General features: G+C 55.9%; 7 protein-coding genes across 7 annotated transcripts; 4 read left to right on the top strand and 3 right to left on the bottom strand.

Moving 5' to 3' along the window:
- The first annotated feature begins 930 nt into the window (after window positions 1-930).
- LY79DRAFT_153709 (uncharacterized protein) lies at window positions 931-1,518 on the top strand. The gene has a single exon (XM_060551079.1). It carries the CDS (start codon window positions 979-981, stop codon window positions 1,306-1,308), a length of 330 nt encoding a protein of 109 aa, XP_060415508.1. The 5' UTR covers window positions 931-978; the 3' UTR covers window positions 1,309-1,518.
- A 2,068-nt stretch (window positions 1,519-3,586) lies between these two features.
- Window positions 3,587-4,346, top strand: LY79DRAFT_668626 (profilin; the record flags this gene model as incomplete). The annotated part of the gene is made up of 5 exons (XM_060563547.1): window positions 3,587-3,599; window positions 3,728-3,743; window positions 3,836-3,920; window positions 4,007-4,153; window positions 4,212-4,346. 5 exons carry the CDS (start codon window positions 3,587-3,589, stop codon window positions 4,344-4,346), a joined length of 396 nt encoding a protein of 131 aa, XP_060415507.1.
- A 331-nt stretch (window positions 4,347-4,677) lies between these two features.
- Window positions 4,678-5,753, bottom strand: LY79DRAFT_153606 (Got1-like family protein). The gene is made up of 5 exons (XM_060551078.1): window positions 5,615-5,753; window positions 5,494-5,520; window positions 5,349-5,397; window positions 5,273-5,288; window positions 4,678-5,169 (listed from the first exon to the last, which is right to left on the bottom strand). The coding sequence occupies exons 1-5, from the start codon at window positions 5,643-5,645 to the stop codon at window positions 4,873-4,875; spliced, it is 420 nt and encodes a 139-aa protein (XP_060415506.1). The 5' UTR covers window positions 5,646-5,753; the 3' UTR covers window positions 4,678-4,872.
- A 1,200-nt stretch (window positions 5,754-6,953) lies between these two features.
- LY79DRAFT_668624 (YL1 nuclear protein C-terminal domain-containing protein) lies at window positions 6,954-7,571 on the bottom strand (the record flags this gene model as incomplete). Its single annotated transcript, XM_060563546.1, has 1 exon — window positions 6,954-7,571. One exon carries the CDS (start codon window positions 7,569-7,571, stop codon window positions 6,954-6,956), a length of 618 nt encoding a protein of 205 aa, XP_060415505.1.
- A 1,292-nt stretch (window positions 7,572-8,863) lies between these two features.
- On the top strand, window positions 8,864-11,344 carry LY79DRAFT_589168 (uncharacterized protein; the record flags this gene model as incomplete). The annotated part of the gene is made up of 4 exons (XM_060561007.1): window positions 8,864-9,047; window positions 9,110-9,430; window positions 9,483-11,206; window positions 11,312-11,344. The coding sequence occupies 4 exons, from the start codon at window positions 8,864-8,866 to the stop codon at window positions 11,342-11,344; spliced, it is 2,262 nt and encodes a 753-aa protein (XP_060415504.1).
- Window positions 11,345-11,980: 636 nt separating this feature from the next.
- LY79DRAFT_153521 (uncharacterized protein) lies at window positions 11,981-13,345 on the bottom strand. Its single transcript, XM_060551076.1, has 3 exons — window positions 13,309-13,345; window positions 12,688-13,175; window positions 11,981-12,472 (listed from the first exon to the last, which is right to left on the bottom strand). Exons 2-3 carry the CDS (start codon window positions 12,913-12,915, stop codon window positions 12,020-12,022), a joined length of 681 nt encoding a protein of 226 aa, XP_060415503.1. The 5' UTR covers window positions 12,916-13,175; window positions 13,309-13,345; the 3' UTR covers window positions 11,981-12,019.
- On the top strand, window positions 13,007-14,169 carry LY79DRAFT_153534 (uncharacterized protein). Its single transcript, XM_060551077.1, has 2 exons — window positions 13,007-13,186; window positions 13,994-14,169. Exons 1-2 carry the CDS (start codon window positions 13,098-13,100, stop codon window positions 14,136-14,138), a joined length of 234 nt encoding a protein of 77 aa, XP_060415502.1. The 5' UTR covers window positions 13,007-13,097; the 3' UTR covers window positions 14,139-14,169.
- The last annotated feature ends 323 nt before the right edge of the window (window positions 14,170-14,492 follow it).

The raw sequence follows: 14,492 nt of genomic DNA, 5'->3' as shown, positions 1-14,492 counted from the left end.
GAAGGACGCGACGAAGCATGATTAACGGAGTCGTCAGCTGCATGGATTCATGGCAAAACGAGAAACCCAGAAACTCTGGTTGGTCTCAATTCGGTTCGGACACTGCCGTGCGGTGTGAACTTCTTGGCTGACTGAGGAGGATGGAAGGGGTAGGGAGGGGGCGGCAAGTCAAGCCTACTGATGAGTGAGTATCCATAGTGCGAGTCGAAGCCAGCCTGATATGACCCCATCGCCAATGCCGCAGCCGGGTACCCAGCAATATCCATCCTGGAGCTCCTCAGGAGCGGTCTGGAGTCAAATTGGCCAGACCTTCACCCCTGGCCCCTAGGTAAGATGAGCCCATCCCATCGTGTCTCTCTGTACCTTGCGGTTAGAGGATCGGCGTAATAGCCAGAGAAGTCAAAGGGGAAGCATTCGAGAAGGATACAACGAAGAGGATGGAGGGTTACATCCGTGCTTGGTGGGCGGGATATCCATGGAAGGCTTGCATATCCCGGCTCCCTCAGGATCGCCCCTGTGGTATTCGCAGGTCCTTTCGCCGTGGATGCGCGCCCCCGTTGCTCCCGGCGCTGATGAAGCCTCACCCTCTGTGAAAATCGGTCCGCAACTCTGGGGGAGAGTGCCGCAGCTTTGATGCAGTCTGAACTGTTACTTCACGTCGTAAGAGTACCTGTGTTGACGGGCATCCGAATCGGCTTTGAAAGCCCCCGCTCTGTTGTCCGGTGCTGCCAGGTTCTGCCCAACGGCCGACGGGATGAAGTATTGCTTCATTTGGAGTTCAATCTCCCAGTCGATGTAGCCGGCGAATGAGAGTAGCACGACGTTGCAGTCGCGGATCCTCCGCACTGCTGGCTGGCCAACAAAACCCTGCTCGGGCATTTCTTGATCACCCACTCTGACATCAAACGGGCCGGCCGGTGTTAAATGAAAGGATCAGAGACATTATCGCTTACACCGCATCCGACCAACCACTGCGCAATGCTCAAGGAAATAACCTTCTCACACAAGCTCTGCCTGCTCGCGTCCCGCCGAGCACTAGTCGCTGTAATTTTCCTGGCGCGGTTCCCACCGCTTGTTGGGCCCGTTACCTTGCAGGTGTCTATCTTGGTCTCGTGCGATGGGCATAATAACCCGTTGCGTCCCTGTATACGACTATGCAATCACACTGCGAACATAATGTGCACCGACTGCAACACGACACGCCCCTGCTGCCATCGTATGCGACCTGCTGCTCGAATTGGCGCGCTGGCCGGCGCATCAATAACATGGGGTCGTATTGAAACAGAGCCCCCCCTGGAACACGAATAGCCATGCTTAGGCGTCGCTGAATACTGGGGACTTCGTTGTGGTTTTTAGGCTATTCGCTTCTGGGGGCAATGCTTGGGCCCAGCGCTAACAAGCGAATCGGTGTCTCTCGATCCATGAGATAGACATATTATCAAATGATATTCTGGGTCCAGATGACATCAACGGAGCGCCGTGTATCAAGGAGTTCTGCACTGCAAGGCTGAACGGGCCGAGACGTAGGATTGTGGCCAAGAGGAGGGAATTGGAGTTGCGGCGAGGCTGCTCAGCGAAGGAGTTTCAACTGTCTCGACCAGGGATCGACAACTGAATGATCGTCTCAAGATTGCAAATCTGCCAGCAAAGTCCGCATCAACGGTGGGCGCGGCTTTACTTGCAATTGGCGACAAGGGACTGAACCTTGTTTGCCGATGGGATGGTTTCTTAGAAAATATCAACTGTTGCCCCTGAAGACGCCGTAGCCAAATAGGCCCTTGATTTTAGCTCCGAGCGCCAGGAGGTGAGCACAATGCCGGGGGGGGGCGGGGGGGGAGGGGGGGGTTTTCTTTTTTCGTCGAACGGCAAACCCGGTTGAATGTATAGCAATCCACGTCCGAAGTCCTTCGTCTGAAGTGACCATTTGGATCCTTTTTCTTTGGTCCTGAATGTGCAGATGCGATATTCGTGTAGCCAGTCTTCAAGCCACTCACTCGCAGGAGCAATTCGCACGACCTGAACTGGGTGGTTGGAAGTCGATTTAGTGACTGCCTAGGCACAAAATTAGGCCGCGCTAGGCGTGCAGCGACCGAAAACAATGGCAAAAGACCAGTGCTGTTTGGTTTGCCCTTCCTTTTCCCCTTGCGGTTTTCCTTTCCCTCCAGCACCTCTCAGGGTTGCTGTCGTGAGCGTTCCCCCTCGTCAATGAGCCAAGTGATCTGTCTGCCAAGGACGAAGATCTGCTGTGAGGCGCTGCTAATGAGACGACGAGAGATCAGGGCGACGGAGTAAAGTTGAGACACCAGTGATCAGCTATAAAGTCCTAGGTGCCCCGGACGACGATCGATTGACAGTGTAGCATCCCGAGAGAGGCTTGTGTGAGAACGACTCGTTCTGGTGGTCTAGGTATGCCTGCACAGTCGATCGAAAGTGCATGACGGCCAGCAGTCATCTGATTTAGGAAGCTCTAAGCCTTTGGTAGATCAACTACAGCGTAAAGACCAGCGTGGCGAGAACGGATCAGTTCCATAACCCAGTAGGTTGGAAGAATGACCGAGCGAAACCAAGTTACATAGAGACGGTAAAACCTCATTGAGAAGTCCGAAGTCGTCTTCACGAACAGCCCCCCCATCGTTGGTAGCCGTATCTCTTTGATGTTGCCTCTGGCAGGCTGAATAAGCAGCAGCAGCAGCATTGGTGAGCAAACTAGGATGCAGGGCTCGAGGGTCTGGCGGGCAGGCTTGGCGCAGTTGCTCCCACGAACGGGGCCCGTCGTGGCCGAAGCGACCGACAGCGATGTACATGTACTGTGTCTCAACGGCTTCTCGCACGGTCACCCCGCCATCACGTGATTCACTCGTGGGTCTTTGGCGGGGCAGCGTTCCCAAGTTGGACGATGCTCTTGCTGACAGACGCTAGTTTAGCTACACAAGCATTTGTCGGTCGGCAAGGTACTGGCTCGAAAGGCGGTGATGCGAGACCCAGCTGATCATGGAGAACGGTGGTAATGACTCTTTGAGTGGATTGGTTGGGAAAAGTGACATCGTGGCGGTTTGTCGGGGAGCGCGGCTGAGTCTGCGATGACGAAAGAAAGAAGTTGAAAACAAAAAATGGTGAGATACCTATTCGCATCGCCCAGCGGCGTTTTAATAGGCAGATCTTGCTGCTGCCGTTTCTGCTGCTGCATGACACCCGTGGATTCTCAGGACAAAGCAGATATGCCGAGAGTGGAAGCAACGAGAAACACAGGTACTAGCCTAGTCTCAAGGAGCAGTGAAGAAAGTACCCCGCACCGCCACTTTGGCACCAGCAATGACCTCTTGACAGGTAGCGCGATACCCCGCCCGGCCCGCCGGACCTAAAAATTGATGCATCTTCTTGGGAGGGGCACGTCAGGCAGGAAGAGTAACAAGAAACATCAACAGTCACAAACCGACTATACCTCTCTCTCTCTCTCCCCCCCATATCCCACACCGCGTCAAAGCTTGAGCCTTTACACACCCTTCGACACGCAGAAGCTTCTTGTCTCCTTCTCTTTGATTTGCACCAGCGAGCATTAGTCTCTTATTCTTCTACTTACCTCATAATGTCGTGGCAAGGTGTGTAGCTCCCCTTCCGACAGTGGCCGATGCGGCGGTGGCAGCTCCCCCCCCCCTTCCAGGAGAGGCCATCCTGAGAAAAAAAACCCCACCTTTCAGGGAGCAGAGAGCTAACCATCTCATCACAGCTTACGTTGACCAAAGGTAGACTCGCACCAACTCCTTCTCCGGCCCGTCTCGGGCAGAACTCGATGGATTGATTGTACACGGACAGAAAGCTGATGTGGGAATTGTAGCTTGGTTGGCACTGGCCATGTTGACAAGGCCGCCATCATCAGCATTGCTGGCGACAGCACGTGGGCGTCCACCACTGGCTTCACCGTACGTTGAGCCTCATCATCCAGACACTACTCTCTGCCGTCGCCCTTACATGCTAGCCCTGCTGACTAATTCCTTCGCTATCGCAGCTCTCCGCTACCGAGATGAAGGTTATTGCAGACATTGTCAAGGGCGACAAGGCCGTCACAGACAAGGCCTTTGGCGATGGTCTCTTCATTGGCGGCGAAAGATACGTCATGGCCCGTGCCGAAGATGGCTCCATCTACGCGCGCAAGGTTGGTTGATGCCGGATTCACACCGCACAGCGCATATAAGGCTAATCGAGCTGTACAGGGCAAGGAGGGCATCGCCGTTGCCAAATCCGCCCAGGCCGTTCTCCTCGGCCACCACGGCGAGGCCCAGCAGGCCGGCAACGCTACGCAGGCGGTGCAGAAGCTGGCAGACTATCTCGTCGGCGTGGGCTACTAGGCGACCTGCTTGGAACGGATTGGCGCAAAGGGAGACGGAAGGTTTATGTTTCGAGGCATCCCTGGAGATTTGTTACTGTGTGCGAGGCAAGCTGGGCATCTCGCTCCCACAAACACCCCCACAAACGAGGATTTGACATACGAATCGAAGAACACTAGAATAGCAATAGTTACCAATGGCCGACTCTTGGCTTGGCCAGGCCACGGCCGCATCCGAAAGATGTAGGCTTTGCATAGCATGCGTGCGTTCCCATGTCCGAGTACCGCGTCAGAACAAGCGTGTCCCAGCGTCTTTCGTTCAGTCATTATTTGTGGTCCGACCTCATGCTTCGGCTGAGGCCGCCCGTCTAACATTGTTGAGCGCACAATCGAATACAGTACACGCCATACCAAACCCCTCGACTCAAGCTGCGCCGTTGCGGTATACATACAGCTTGACTACACGCTACCCCGATAGCCTGCCACTGAGTGCCCAAAACAATTGATACGCCGCGGCGCCAACTCCGACCAGGCACTGCCCGTGAGCTTTACACGGGGAGCTCGGCGTTTCGCCGTCCAACCCCGGACCGGTCGACCGCGGCCCCGATGTAGGGCCCTATGACTGGGATATTGCGCGCGAACGCGGCGATGGTGCCGAGGAAGTCTCCGAACAGGATCATGATGCCGTAGAGCTCGACACAGAAGCCGATCAGGGGCCACCGCAGCAGAATCAGGGCGAGCCCCGCGAAGAAGGCCGCCGTGCCCTTTGCCTTTTGTTTCCGCGCGAAGAAGAGCAGCGTCTTCTGGGGTCCGATGATAATCGTCAGGCCGATAAGGAAGAGGATCTAGCGATTGCGCAGACGAGAGTTAGCCTTTTAGTGATCTACACTAGGACGGATGGATGTTGTATGCTCATCGTTTCAGGAAGGCGAAGGAGGGGTGTCGTACATTTCCCATGGCGAGCCTAGGGAGACCGGTCAGCTGCGCCGTCACAGGAGGAATCGGGATTGGAGGAGCAGCTTACATGGCTCGGTCAAAGAAGAGCATCACTCCGCCGATGAGGAAGAAACCGCCTGGTCAAGCGCAGAGGACAGCGTCAGCTCCGGTGGACTCTCGTCTCGTCCTTTTGCTGCTCTATGCGCCAGAGCTTTGGGACGGCGCAAACATACCTCCGGAGCAAAAAATCACTCCGATTTCTGCAAGACCGGTCAGTTGTAGTCCCTCAAGAGAAGCAGAGCTCTAGGAGTGACCGGATGTTGTCGTCGTAAAGCTCAGCGGCGCGAAACGTACTTTGGGTATCGGACATCCACATTGACGACATCTTGGATGGCTTTGGGTTAGGGATAAGGAACTGCGGGGAGGCTTTCGGTTCGGGACGTCTAGGGGTATGTCTCTCTAATCGTGTTCGCTTTGGACGCGCGGCGGAGGATCGCAAATCAAGTAGGAGTAAAACGAGATATGCGGAATTGCTAGATCGGTCGGCATTAGTGTCTTGGGCGAGCAAACATGTAATTTTTTTTGGTTAAACAAAGAACAGATCACCAGGGGTTAGGAGGCATGGGATTCGGCACGCGAGCAGGGGTCTTTGCTTCCACTGCTGCTGTAGTGCTACCTACAGCTGTTGCTCCTGCCACGCCGCGTCAGATCTCTTGGTCGCGCAGTAAATAAAAAAAGGTACCTAACAAACAGCCCGGACATTGACCAATTAGAGTAGATCGGTGGGGATTTCGCAAAGGCGGATTTAACACGCATCGATTGGAAAATTCGCACATCGTCCCCCTCTTCCCCGTCCTCATCATATTTACGATTGGCAATGGAGCGTTCGACAACGCCTGCATCAAGATGGGATAGCTTGCAAGACTTCGGGTTTGCAAAAGCACCATCTTACCGTTGCGTCTTGTTTGGTGTATTGACCAGGCGTCGAGGGCTACGCATTTTTCTTCTGCCCTGAAGAATCCCTGATGTCATACCGGACACAAGATTTGACTTTGATGAAGAAATCCTCCTGGCTGCCGCAATGTCTCATTCGAGACGGGACTTCAAGGACTCGTTGTTTCTACTGTCCAACGTTCGGCGTGGGCGACATTCAAAGCAGCAACACTGGCGCTGGCAGACACCAATATGTGCTGCTACCGCACTGCCACTCGGATCAACAAGTGTCTGGTCTGTAAACACGGTAGGTGACAAGACAAACTGCGCTTGCAGTTCTGCCGCGGCGGCCGCAGCCCTCAAAGGCTATGGCAACTGAGTATCGTCTCCCCATACGTTCTCGGTAATCTGTCGATTCACAGGCGGAGAACAACCAGCTGATCACGATTAAGCCGGAGTGTCATCTAGCACCCTATGCCGAAAGGCACTGGGCTGTATAGTTGAGATTTGACTTTGTTGGTCGCACATGTATATGGTTTCCATTCCCAGCCCGTAGCTAGTTTGTATGTATTTCAACTCAAACGCATTCATTCCTGGACGCATGCTTGTCCCCTTTCCCACCGTGACTCCATATCTTGGTAATAGCAAAGATGCAATCCCTAAAACGCCTGAACCATAACAACCGCAGGTCTGCAGCATTCGTCGTAGGTGCCATCCCCCAACCACCCATACCAGTAATGCGGCACGGCTGTAAACCACTCTATTTGAGGACGGTATGCGCCCCGCGCGCCTCGAGGTACTGCTCAGCCGCGCCCTGCGGCAGGGACCGGATCAACCCGAACACCTCCTTGTCGTGATAACGCAGCCGCGTCTTAGGATCGACGTACGGCGCTGGTAGACCCGTGATGTCGCAGTACCGTTTCGTGTGCGCCAGCGACGGCGCCGACTCGATGTTGGTGTACGTCACGTTCGGTCCCGGGGCGCCGCCGCCGCCGCCGCCGTTGGTCCGCAGACTCTTCTCGAGGACCAGCTTCGAGAGGCTGCGTGAGGCTTGGGCGAGATTGGGGTTGTCGTGGCCGTTGCCGGTCGGGTTCGCGGGCGTCGAGGTACCGCTCGTCGAGAGGCCATCTTCGCCGCCTCCTTGCTTGTCTGCGGCAGGCGTGGCCGCGGCGCTGGCTTCCTCTTGCTGTGGGGTCGCCATGGCTGAGGCCTCACGACGCGAAGCATCGCCGAGAATGGTCTTGATGTTCTTGTTACGGCGCTGGTTGGGGCGCCAGGACGGGTTACGGAAGCTCTTGTGGATGGAGTGGATGTCGAGCTCGTCAAGGAGCGCCTGGTGGGCAATCTGCGCCTCCGTTGCTTCTTTTGGGGCCGCCATAGTTTCGTTTTCGGCTTATCGTGGGTGAGCAGGTTCTCGGACAGAATCTCGGGGTCGTTGCCGGTCGAATTGGTGACGGATGGGTGGTCGCAGACGCACACCATGTTGAAGCAATGGCAGGGGAGCTTATTCTGCCGCGACTGACCGCCTGAATAAGCAGCCCGGTGAGGTCGGTGTGAGGACCCCCAAGGTTAATGCAACTGGCTTCCGTGGGGCATTACACTGTGAGTAAACAAACACATCACAAACACAGGAACAACGAGCCCAGACAAATGGTATAGCTGCAACCCGTCGTACTTGGTGGATCAAAGGTTCTGATTCATCGATAGGAGAGTCCTCATGAACACCAGCAGAACTTGCTGCTCTCTCGCATCATCACCAATGTGGTAAGGTTCTCAGCGTCAGGCGACCATAGATCAATGCGACTCATACGACAATTAGGAGAAACTCAACGAGGCTGTCGTAGTCATGAACAGAGCGCTGCAGGTACGTTCCTTTACTTGATAGCTGATTAGGGCAGTGGTTGACGGTGCGCCCAGGAAATCAACATCCAGAACATGAACGTCGAGCTTGTCGCACAGATGTTCAAGAACTACCAGTCCAACGTTTTGTTCCATCTGGAGGGTAGGTCCGCCGCCATGATGGGTTTGATCAGATACTAATTCCATGCCAGCAACCGATAACCTGAAGCCCCCTTCATAAAATCGCTTGGGATTCTGAGAGAGTCTGGGATATGCATGAGGAATGAGACAAGATTGATGAACAGTATCCGTATTCGGGCCTGATTTACAGCCCAGAAACCGTAGAGAAAATACCCCGAGCAGAAGAAGCCACCACTGTTCTTAGAGCTGGAAAACCATAAAACCTCGCTTGACTGGTTGATTTAATATACACAATTTATCATCATCATCGTATCTGGCACTTTATCTAATGGCCCGTGTTTGAGAGAATATGCGAACCTGAGATGCGCTCCGGGGAACTGACCAACAGGCACTCACTGTAGGGGGTCGCACTAAGATCGCAAAGCTGCCCGGTGACTTTATGTAGCGGCTAGGGATCCACTGAAATTCGTAGCCTCTCAGCCTCGCAGGACGGGCATATTACAGCTTCAACAACCATAATCGAATAGACGCATTGAACCTGCTGCACGTGACGCAAACGCTTTTTGTTGACTTTTTTCGAGGAAGGCGACTGGGCACGACCGACTTCGATCCAAACAATTGCTATTCGTCACCTGAGCATGGTCTGTCGCGCCGCGACATCCTAAGACTTGACCACGAACAGTCGTCGCGATGGCGCCCTCAGCAACGGGCGAGATCCCGCCTCTACCCGCGCCTCCGGAGAGAACATATCCACCAGCGAAAATCTTCCCGGTGAAGGAAGCCAAGTTCGAGAAGCCGATTCCGGTGTTGCACGATGGACGGGAGAAGGCAATGGCGCAGTCGTCCGGGGGTGCAGCTATCGTCATCGACAACGGTAAGCTTCCCAAACGGCCACAGGCTTGTACGAGCTCTTCCCTTGCTAACCGTCATCGTCAGGCTCTTCGGCCGTCCGCGCCGGATGGTCATTTGAGGAGAACCCACGGTTGATCATCCCCCCGATCATGTCCAAGTACCGCGACCGAAAAGCCGGGAAGACGTACTCTTTCGCCGGCAGTGATTGCTACGCCGACACGACGGCGAGGAGCCACATTCGATATGCGCACGAGCAAGGGACGGGCATAGTCAGCAACTGGGATGTCATGGAACATGTTCTCGATTACATACTTCTGAAGCTCGGCATGAATGGCGACGATGCGTCCATAGACATACCCATCGTCATGACAGAGGCCGTGGCTAACCTGCCCTACTCCCGGAAATGTAAGCCGACCTTGTAGGAGCCTTAACGACTGTCCGACTGACGTCTACGCAGCAATGACGGAAATTATCTTCGAGTGTTACGGTGCTCCATCACTGGCGTACGGTATCGATTCGCTCTTCTCGTACGCACACAACAAGGGAAAGACTGGCATAGTGGTGTCGTCATCCTACACTTCCACGCATGTAATACCCGTTTACAACCACAAGGCGGTGCTTAACCAAGCCACGAGGCTCAACTGGGGAGGATGGCATGCAGCAGAGTATCTTCTGAAGCTGATCCGGCTGAAATACCCCGCCTTCACGGGGAAGCTCAACGTATCGCAGGCTGAGCATATGCTTCGTGACCACGCATATGTCTCGACAGACTACGACAACGAACTGCGGGGCTACCTGGACTGGACCGGACTCGAGGATCGGGATATCGTCATTCAGTACCCCTTCACGGAAGAGGTTATTATACAGAAAACCGAGGAGGAGCTGGCACGTATCGCCGAGCGAAAGAAGGAGAGCGGTAGGCGCCTGCAGGAGCAAGCGGCGAAGATGCGTCTGGAGAAGCTCATGCGAAAGGAGAATGAGCTCGAATCACTGAAGAAGCTCCAAGCCAAGCTGGAGCAGCAGACCAACAAGAAGGAGGTTAGACGGCTGTTGGACAGCAACGATCTCAAAGACGAAGCGGCGCTGGAAAGAGCCATCGCAACCTTGGAGAAGGCGGTAAAGAAGGCACGGACGAAGGATGTCGGCGGCGACCCCGCTGAGGAGCAGCAGGAACCGGTGTTTGACCTCTTGGACGTGCCGGACGAGGAGCTCGACGAGGCCGGCATCAAGGCAAAGCGCCAACAGAAACTCATGAAGTCCAATCACGATGCGCGCGCGCGCGCCAAGGCTGAGAAGGAGGCCGAGAAGGCCCGCATCGAGGAGGAGAAGCGGCTGGACGAGGAGCGCCGAGAGAACGACCTCGAGGGCTGGCTCGAGGAGAGACGTCAGGCGCGCGCCGTCACGCTGCAAAAGATGAAGGAGCGCGAGCGCCTCAAGCAGGACCTCGGCAACCGCAAGTCGCTCGCGTCGCAGATCCGCATGAAGAGCATCGCGAACCTCGCCTCGGACAACCCGACCAAGAAGCGCCGGCGCGGCGGTGACGACGACACCTTCGGCGCCAACGACGACGACTGGGGTGTGTACCGCCAGATCACGGTCGGCGACAACAGCGACGACGAGCAGGAGGAGGAGAACCTCGAGGCGAACCTCAAGACGTACGAGGAGGACCTGCTCCGTTACGACCCGGAGTTCACGTACGAGGACACACACGAGGCGCAGACGGACTGGTCCAAGTCGATGCTGCACGCCTTCGCGCGCGGCCCGCGGCCGTTCGACGCCGGCTCCCAGGCCGAGCTGAACCAGATCCACCTCAACGTCGAGCGCATCCGCGTGCCCGAGGTCGTGTTTCAGCCGTCCGTCGCCGGGGTCGACCAGGGGGGCCTCGTCGAGATCGTCGGGGACATACTCAACCAGCGCCTCGGCGGCATCCCCGACCGCGACGACTTCCTCAAGGACATCTTCCTCACGGGCGGCAACACCCTCTTCCACGGCTTCGACGAGCGCCTCCGCCAGGGCCTCAGGCCGCTGCTCCCCGCCGACTCGCCGCTCGCCATCCGTCGCGCCCAGGACGCCCTCCTCGACGCGTGGAGGGGCGCCGCCGGCTGGGCGGGCTCGTCCGCGTGGAAGGCCGCCACCATCACGCGGGAGGAGTACCAGGAGAAGGGCTCCGAGTACATCAAGGTAAGCAAGCCTTCATCTCCCCTTTCCCCCCTATCACGCTCTCATCCTCATCTCGCATCTGTTCTTCTCCCTCCGTTCATGGAACGCTAACCTTGCTCTGCGCAGGAACACGATCTGGGAAACATGTCGTATGTATGATTAATCGATCAGGAAAGGGGGGGCGCTTGATGGAAAAGGTGCAGTGAGCTCGGGGGGTGGGGGGGGCGCTTCGTTAATCAGTCTCATCATATAAATCAAATGAAAAGCAAGCCTCGTTGACTTCGTCTTTGTGTGTGAGTCTGCCCGTCACTCGTGTAACCCGGATATCCTGGGCTCAAGGGCAAAGACGCGTCGTCGCGTGGACGGCAGACGTCAAGTAGTGGCAATGCAACGTGATTCAGCAAAGACTATCTGCGGTGGGAACTGGGTCGAGGCAAGGTCTCCGGTGCTGTTGATAAGCGGCCAGCGGAGTAGCTCTGCCGCTGCAGCATGGTCATCACCTGGAGACGGACCCGTATGAACACTGCGCAAGACAACAATGCCGCCGGGCGGTTGGTTTCCATCAAGTCCTCGATTTTCCTCCTTCCACACGCCCCGTCTCGTGTCAACGTCGCAACAACCACCAAGCCACTCTCTCTTTCTCTCTCTCCCCCTCCCTTTTGATGAAGAACTCAAGCCCGAGGCCCAACAAAACAACCCACAAAGGGGGGGTAGAAGAAGCCATGCCGGTAACGCCAGTCCACTAGTAATTTCTTGACAAACCATTATCCCGCAACGCCATTGACGAAAACTACGAGACTGAAATTTCAACGCGCCGTTATTTCTCGGGCGCGCTCACATAGAAGCGGTCGGAGCCGGGAGGCTGTCCGGCAGCTGGGGGTCAATCTCCTCACCCTCCCGTCGCGTTTCCTCCTTCATCTGCTCAGGCTGAAAGCCCTTGTTTGTAAACTGCTGCCTCTCTGCAAGCTGTTCCTGGGCCTGCAGACCGGCCACCGCCTGCGCGACAGCTTCAAGAGGGCCGGCGCCCGCATTGCTGGGAGGGATTTCCGGGCCACTCGTTGGAACCGGAGGAGCCGGCATGGACGGGTGTTGGAGGTTGACGTTGGGTGGAGGCTGAGGGACTTCGCCCTGAACGTCAAGCAAGCGCGACTGAAGGTGGATCACGTACTCGCGCAACGCGTAGTTCTCTGACTGCATCGCCTTGTACTGCTGCTCCATTTCCATGTAATCCCTTACTTGTTGCTCGAGTTTTTTTATGTATCCCTCCTTGCGCTGGCGGAAAGCTCTCTATGGTATAACAAGTCAGCCCAAGCCCATCAAGTTATAACAGAAAGTCTGGATGGGTGCGCTGTATGCAACAGGTTTGGCAGCAGTGAGTGGTCTGTCAGACAGGCTGACGAGCCCCGTACTGGAGCGAGCGCTGCAACAAACTTCTGCGGCATGCGCGGTGTAATCACGCGCCATTGACCCCACGCGCCCATTATATATTGTGGATATCGTACCTGTGCAGCTCGGTTCTGGGCGGCGCGCTTAGATTGCGACAACTCGCGCTTGGCTTTGCGGCCCTCTGCGGTCTCGTCCAACGCCATGCTTGACGGAGGGGAGTGAGGAGGAGGCGCCGTGGAGGGGCCGGCAGTCGCTGCAGGTGGTGCAATCGGCTGCTGTTGCTGTTGCTGTTGCTGTTGCTGTTGCTGTTGCTGGGGTTGCGGAGGCACGCCAGCGGGCATCATGTTGACGGCTGGCGCGTGGGTAGCTCGAGCTCGGAGATCAGGATGGATATGCGCTTCGGAGTCGGTGTGATTGTTGACTATCGGCGGCAAGACGTCAGTAGGTGGCGAGGTCGAGCCTTCACTATAGCCATGAGCAGGCGACGCGCTCGGTGGGTTAAGAGATTGGGGACGAGCTCCGCGGGATGGGGCTGTCGCGTCGTCTGACGGGTTGGGCGTGGTGTGCTTGCTTAGTAGCTCAAGCTGCGCGTGCAGGTGGGCGTCTGTGGAGAGCATATATCATGTCAGCAAGGAATGTCTAAGCTTGGTGCAACCAGGACTTGTCAAAAAAACAGATGGTTTCAAGGACCAGTGAAATTCGGGGCTGTTTTGGCATGATATAGTGAGGGAGATTACAGCTTGATGTAGGTCCCGGGGAGTTCTGGAGTCCCTGTAGCAGCAGGGGTCCGGAAAAGTGTGGAAGATGCGCCGTGAGAGGGCGAGAGAGGTGTGAGAGTTAGCCGCCTGAGTGCCCCAATCTCCGCGGTATTCCGCTTCGCCTTTGCTTCAAGCGACTTGTCGCGGAGACAAAGAGAGAAAAGGCGCAGCTCAGACAGCTGCTAAAGGACTTTGGGAAGTCGGCTGATGGAAGGGGAGCTGATGGGGAAAGGGGGGGGGGGGGATGATTACATATCAATAGTAGTGAGGGAGCGCGATCTCTCCTGGGATGTAGCAGGTATTGCAGATTGTAACGTTGTTTAAAGTGAAGAAGGGTTCGTCTCACGCAAAGTACACTCAACCCGGGCAAGGTGCAATGTACGAGCAGGAGTGGAAAGATGAGACAAGGCGGAAAGCTAGACGAGCTACCGGCACTGGAAGACGAATTGAGGTAGAGGTGTGTGTGAGAGTGAGAGTGAGCGAGAGGGAGAGGGAGGAAGAGGGTAATGGCAGACAGAGGAGGATGATACGGGATCGACGGGGAGTAGCAGAGGTCTCGGTGGTCGGGGGGAGCTGCAAGATGGTGTGAAGAACAGGATAGGATATTGGATTGGGATTCGTAAATCAGAGAAAGCAGAAACAAGAAAGACCAACAACTACTCACCTGTGTTAGTGGTGGTATTCGCAGAAGGCGAGGGCGAAGCGCTCTGCATCTTCAAGCTCCGGTTCTGACTCAGCATGAAGTGGACGGGAGAATTGATGACTACAGGCACCCGGCCACGACTTATAAAGAGGGCCCGGACGAGTGACTGGATGAGACGGGGGACCGATGCGGCAGCTCAGAGAGCGATTATGTAATCGACCGGGACCCTAGCGCGTCGTAGAGGAGGGGAAACCTGACAAGGGTATGGGTAAATCCGTACGTGGTAACGTAAGGTGTTGGGCAAGGTATCCGTAGGTACCGGGCCTGTTCCGGAGAGGTAAGGAAGGGCCAAGGTGTGTCTGAGAGAGAGTGAGAGAGAGAGAGAGAGGGAGAGAGAAAATTGGGGAGGTAACGTAAGGCAGGGCAAAGAGGTCGGGTCGCGTAGCTTGGACCACTTTTTGTGGTGATCCGGCGCAGCAGACAGGAAGCATGCAGTATGAGTGTGGTGTGGTCTGGTGGC

The sequence above is a fragment of the Colletotrichum navitas genome (genome assembly GCF_030913465.1).
Source record: "Colletotrichum navitas strain CBS 125086 chromosome Unknown LY79scaffold_20, whole genome shotgun sequence".
NCBI classification, from domain to species: Eukaryota; Fungi; Ascomycota; class Sordariomycetes; order Glomerellales; family Glomerellaceae; genus Colletotrichum; species Colletotrichum navitas.
This window is presented reverse-complemented; position numbering and strand designations above follow the sequence as displayed.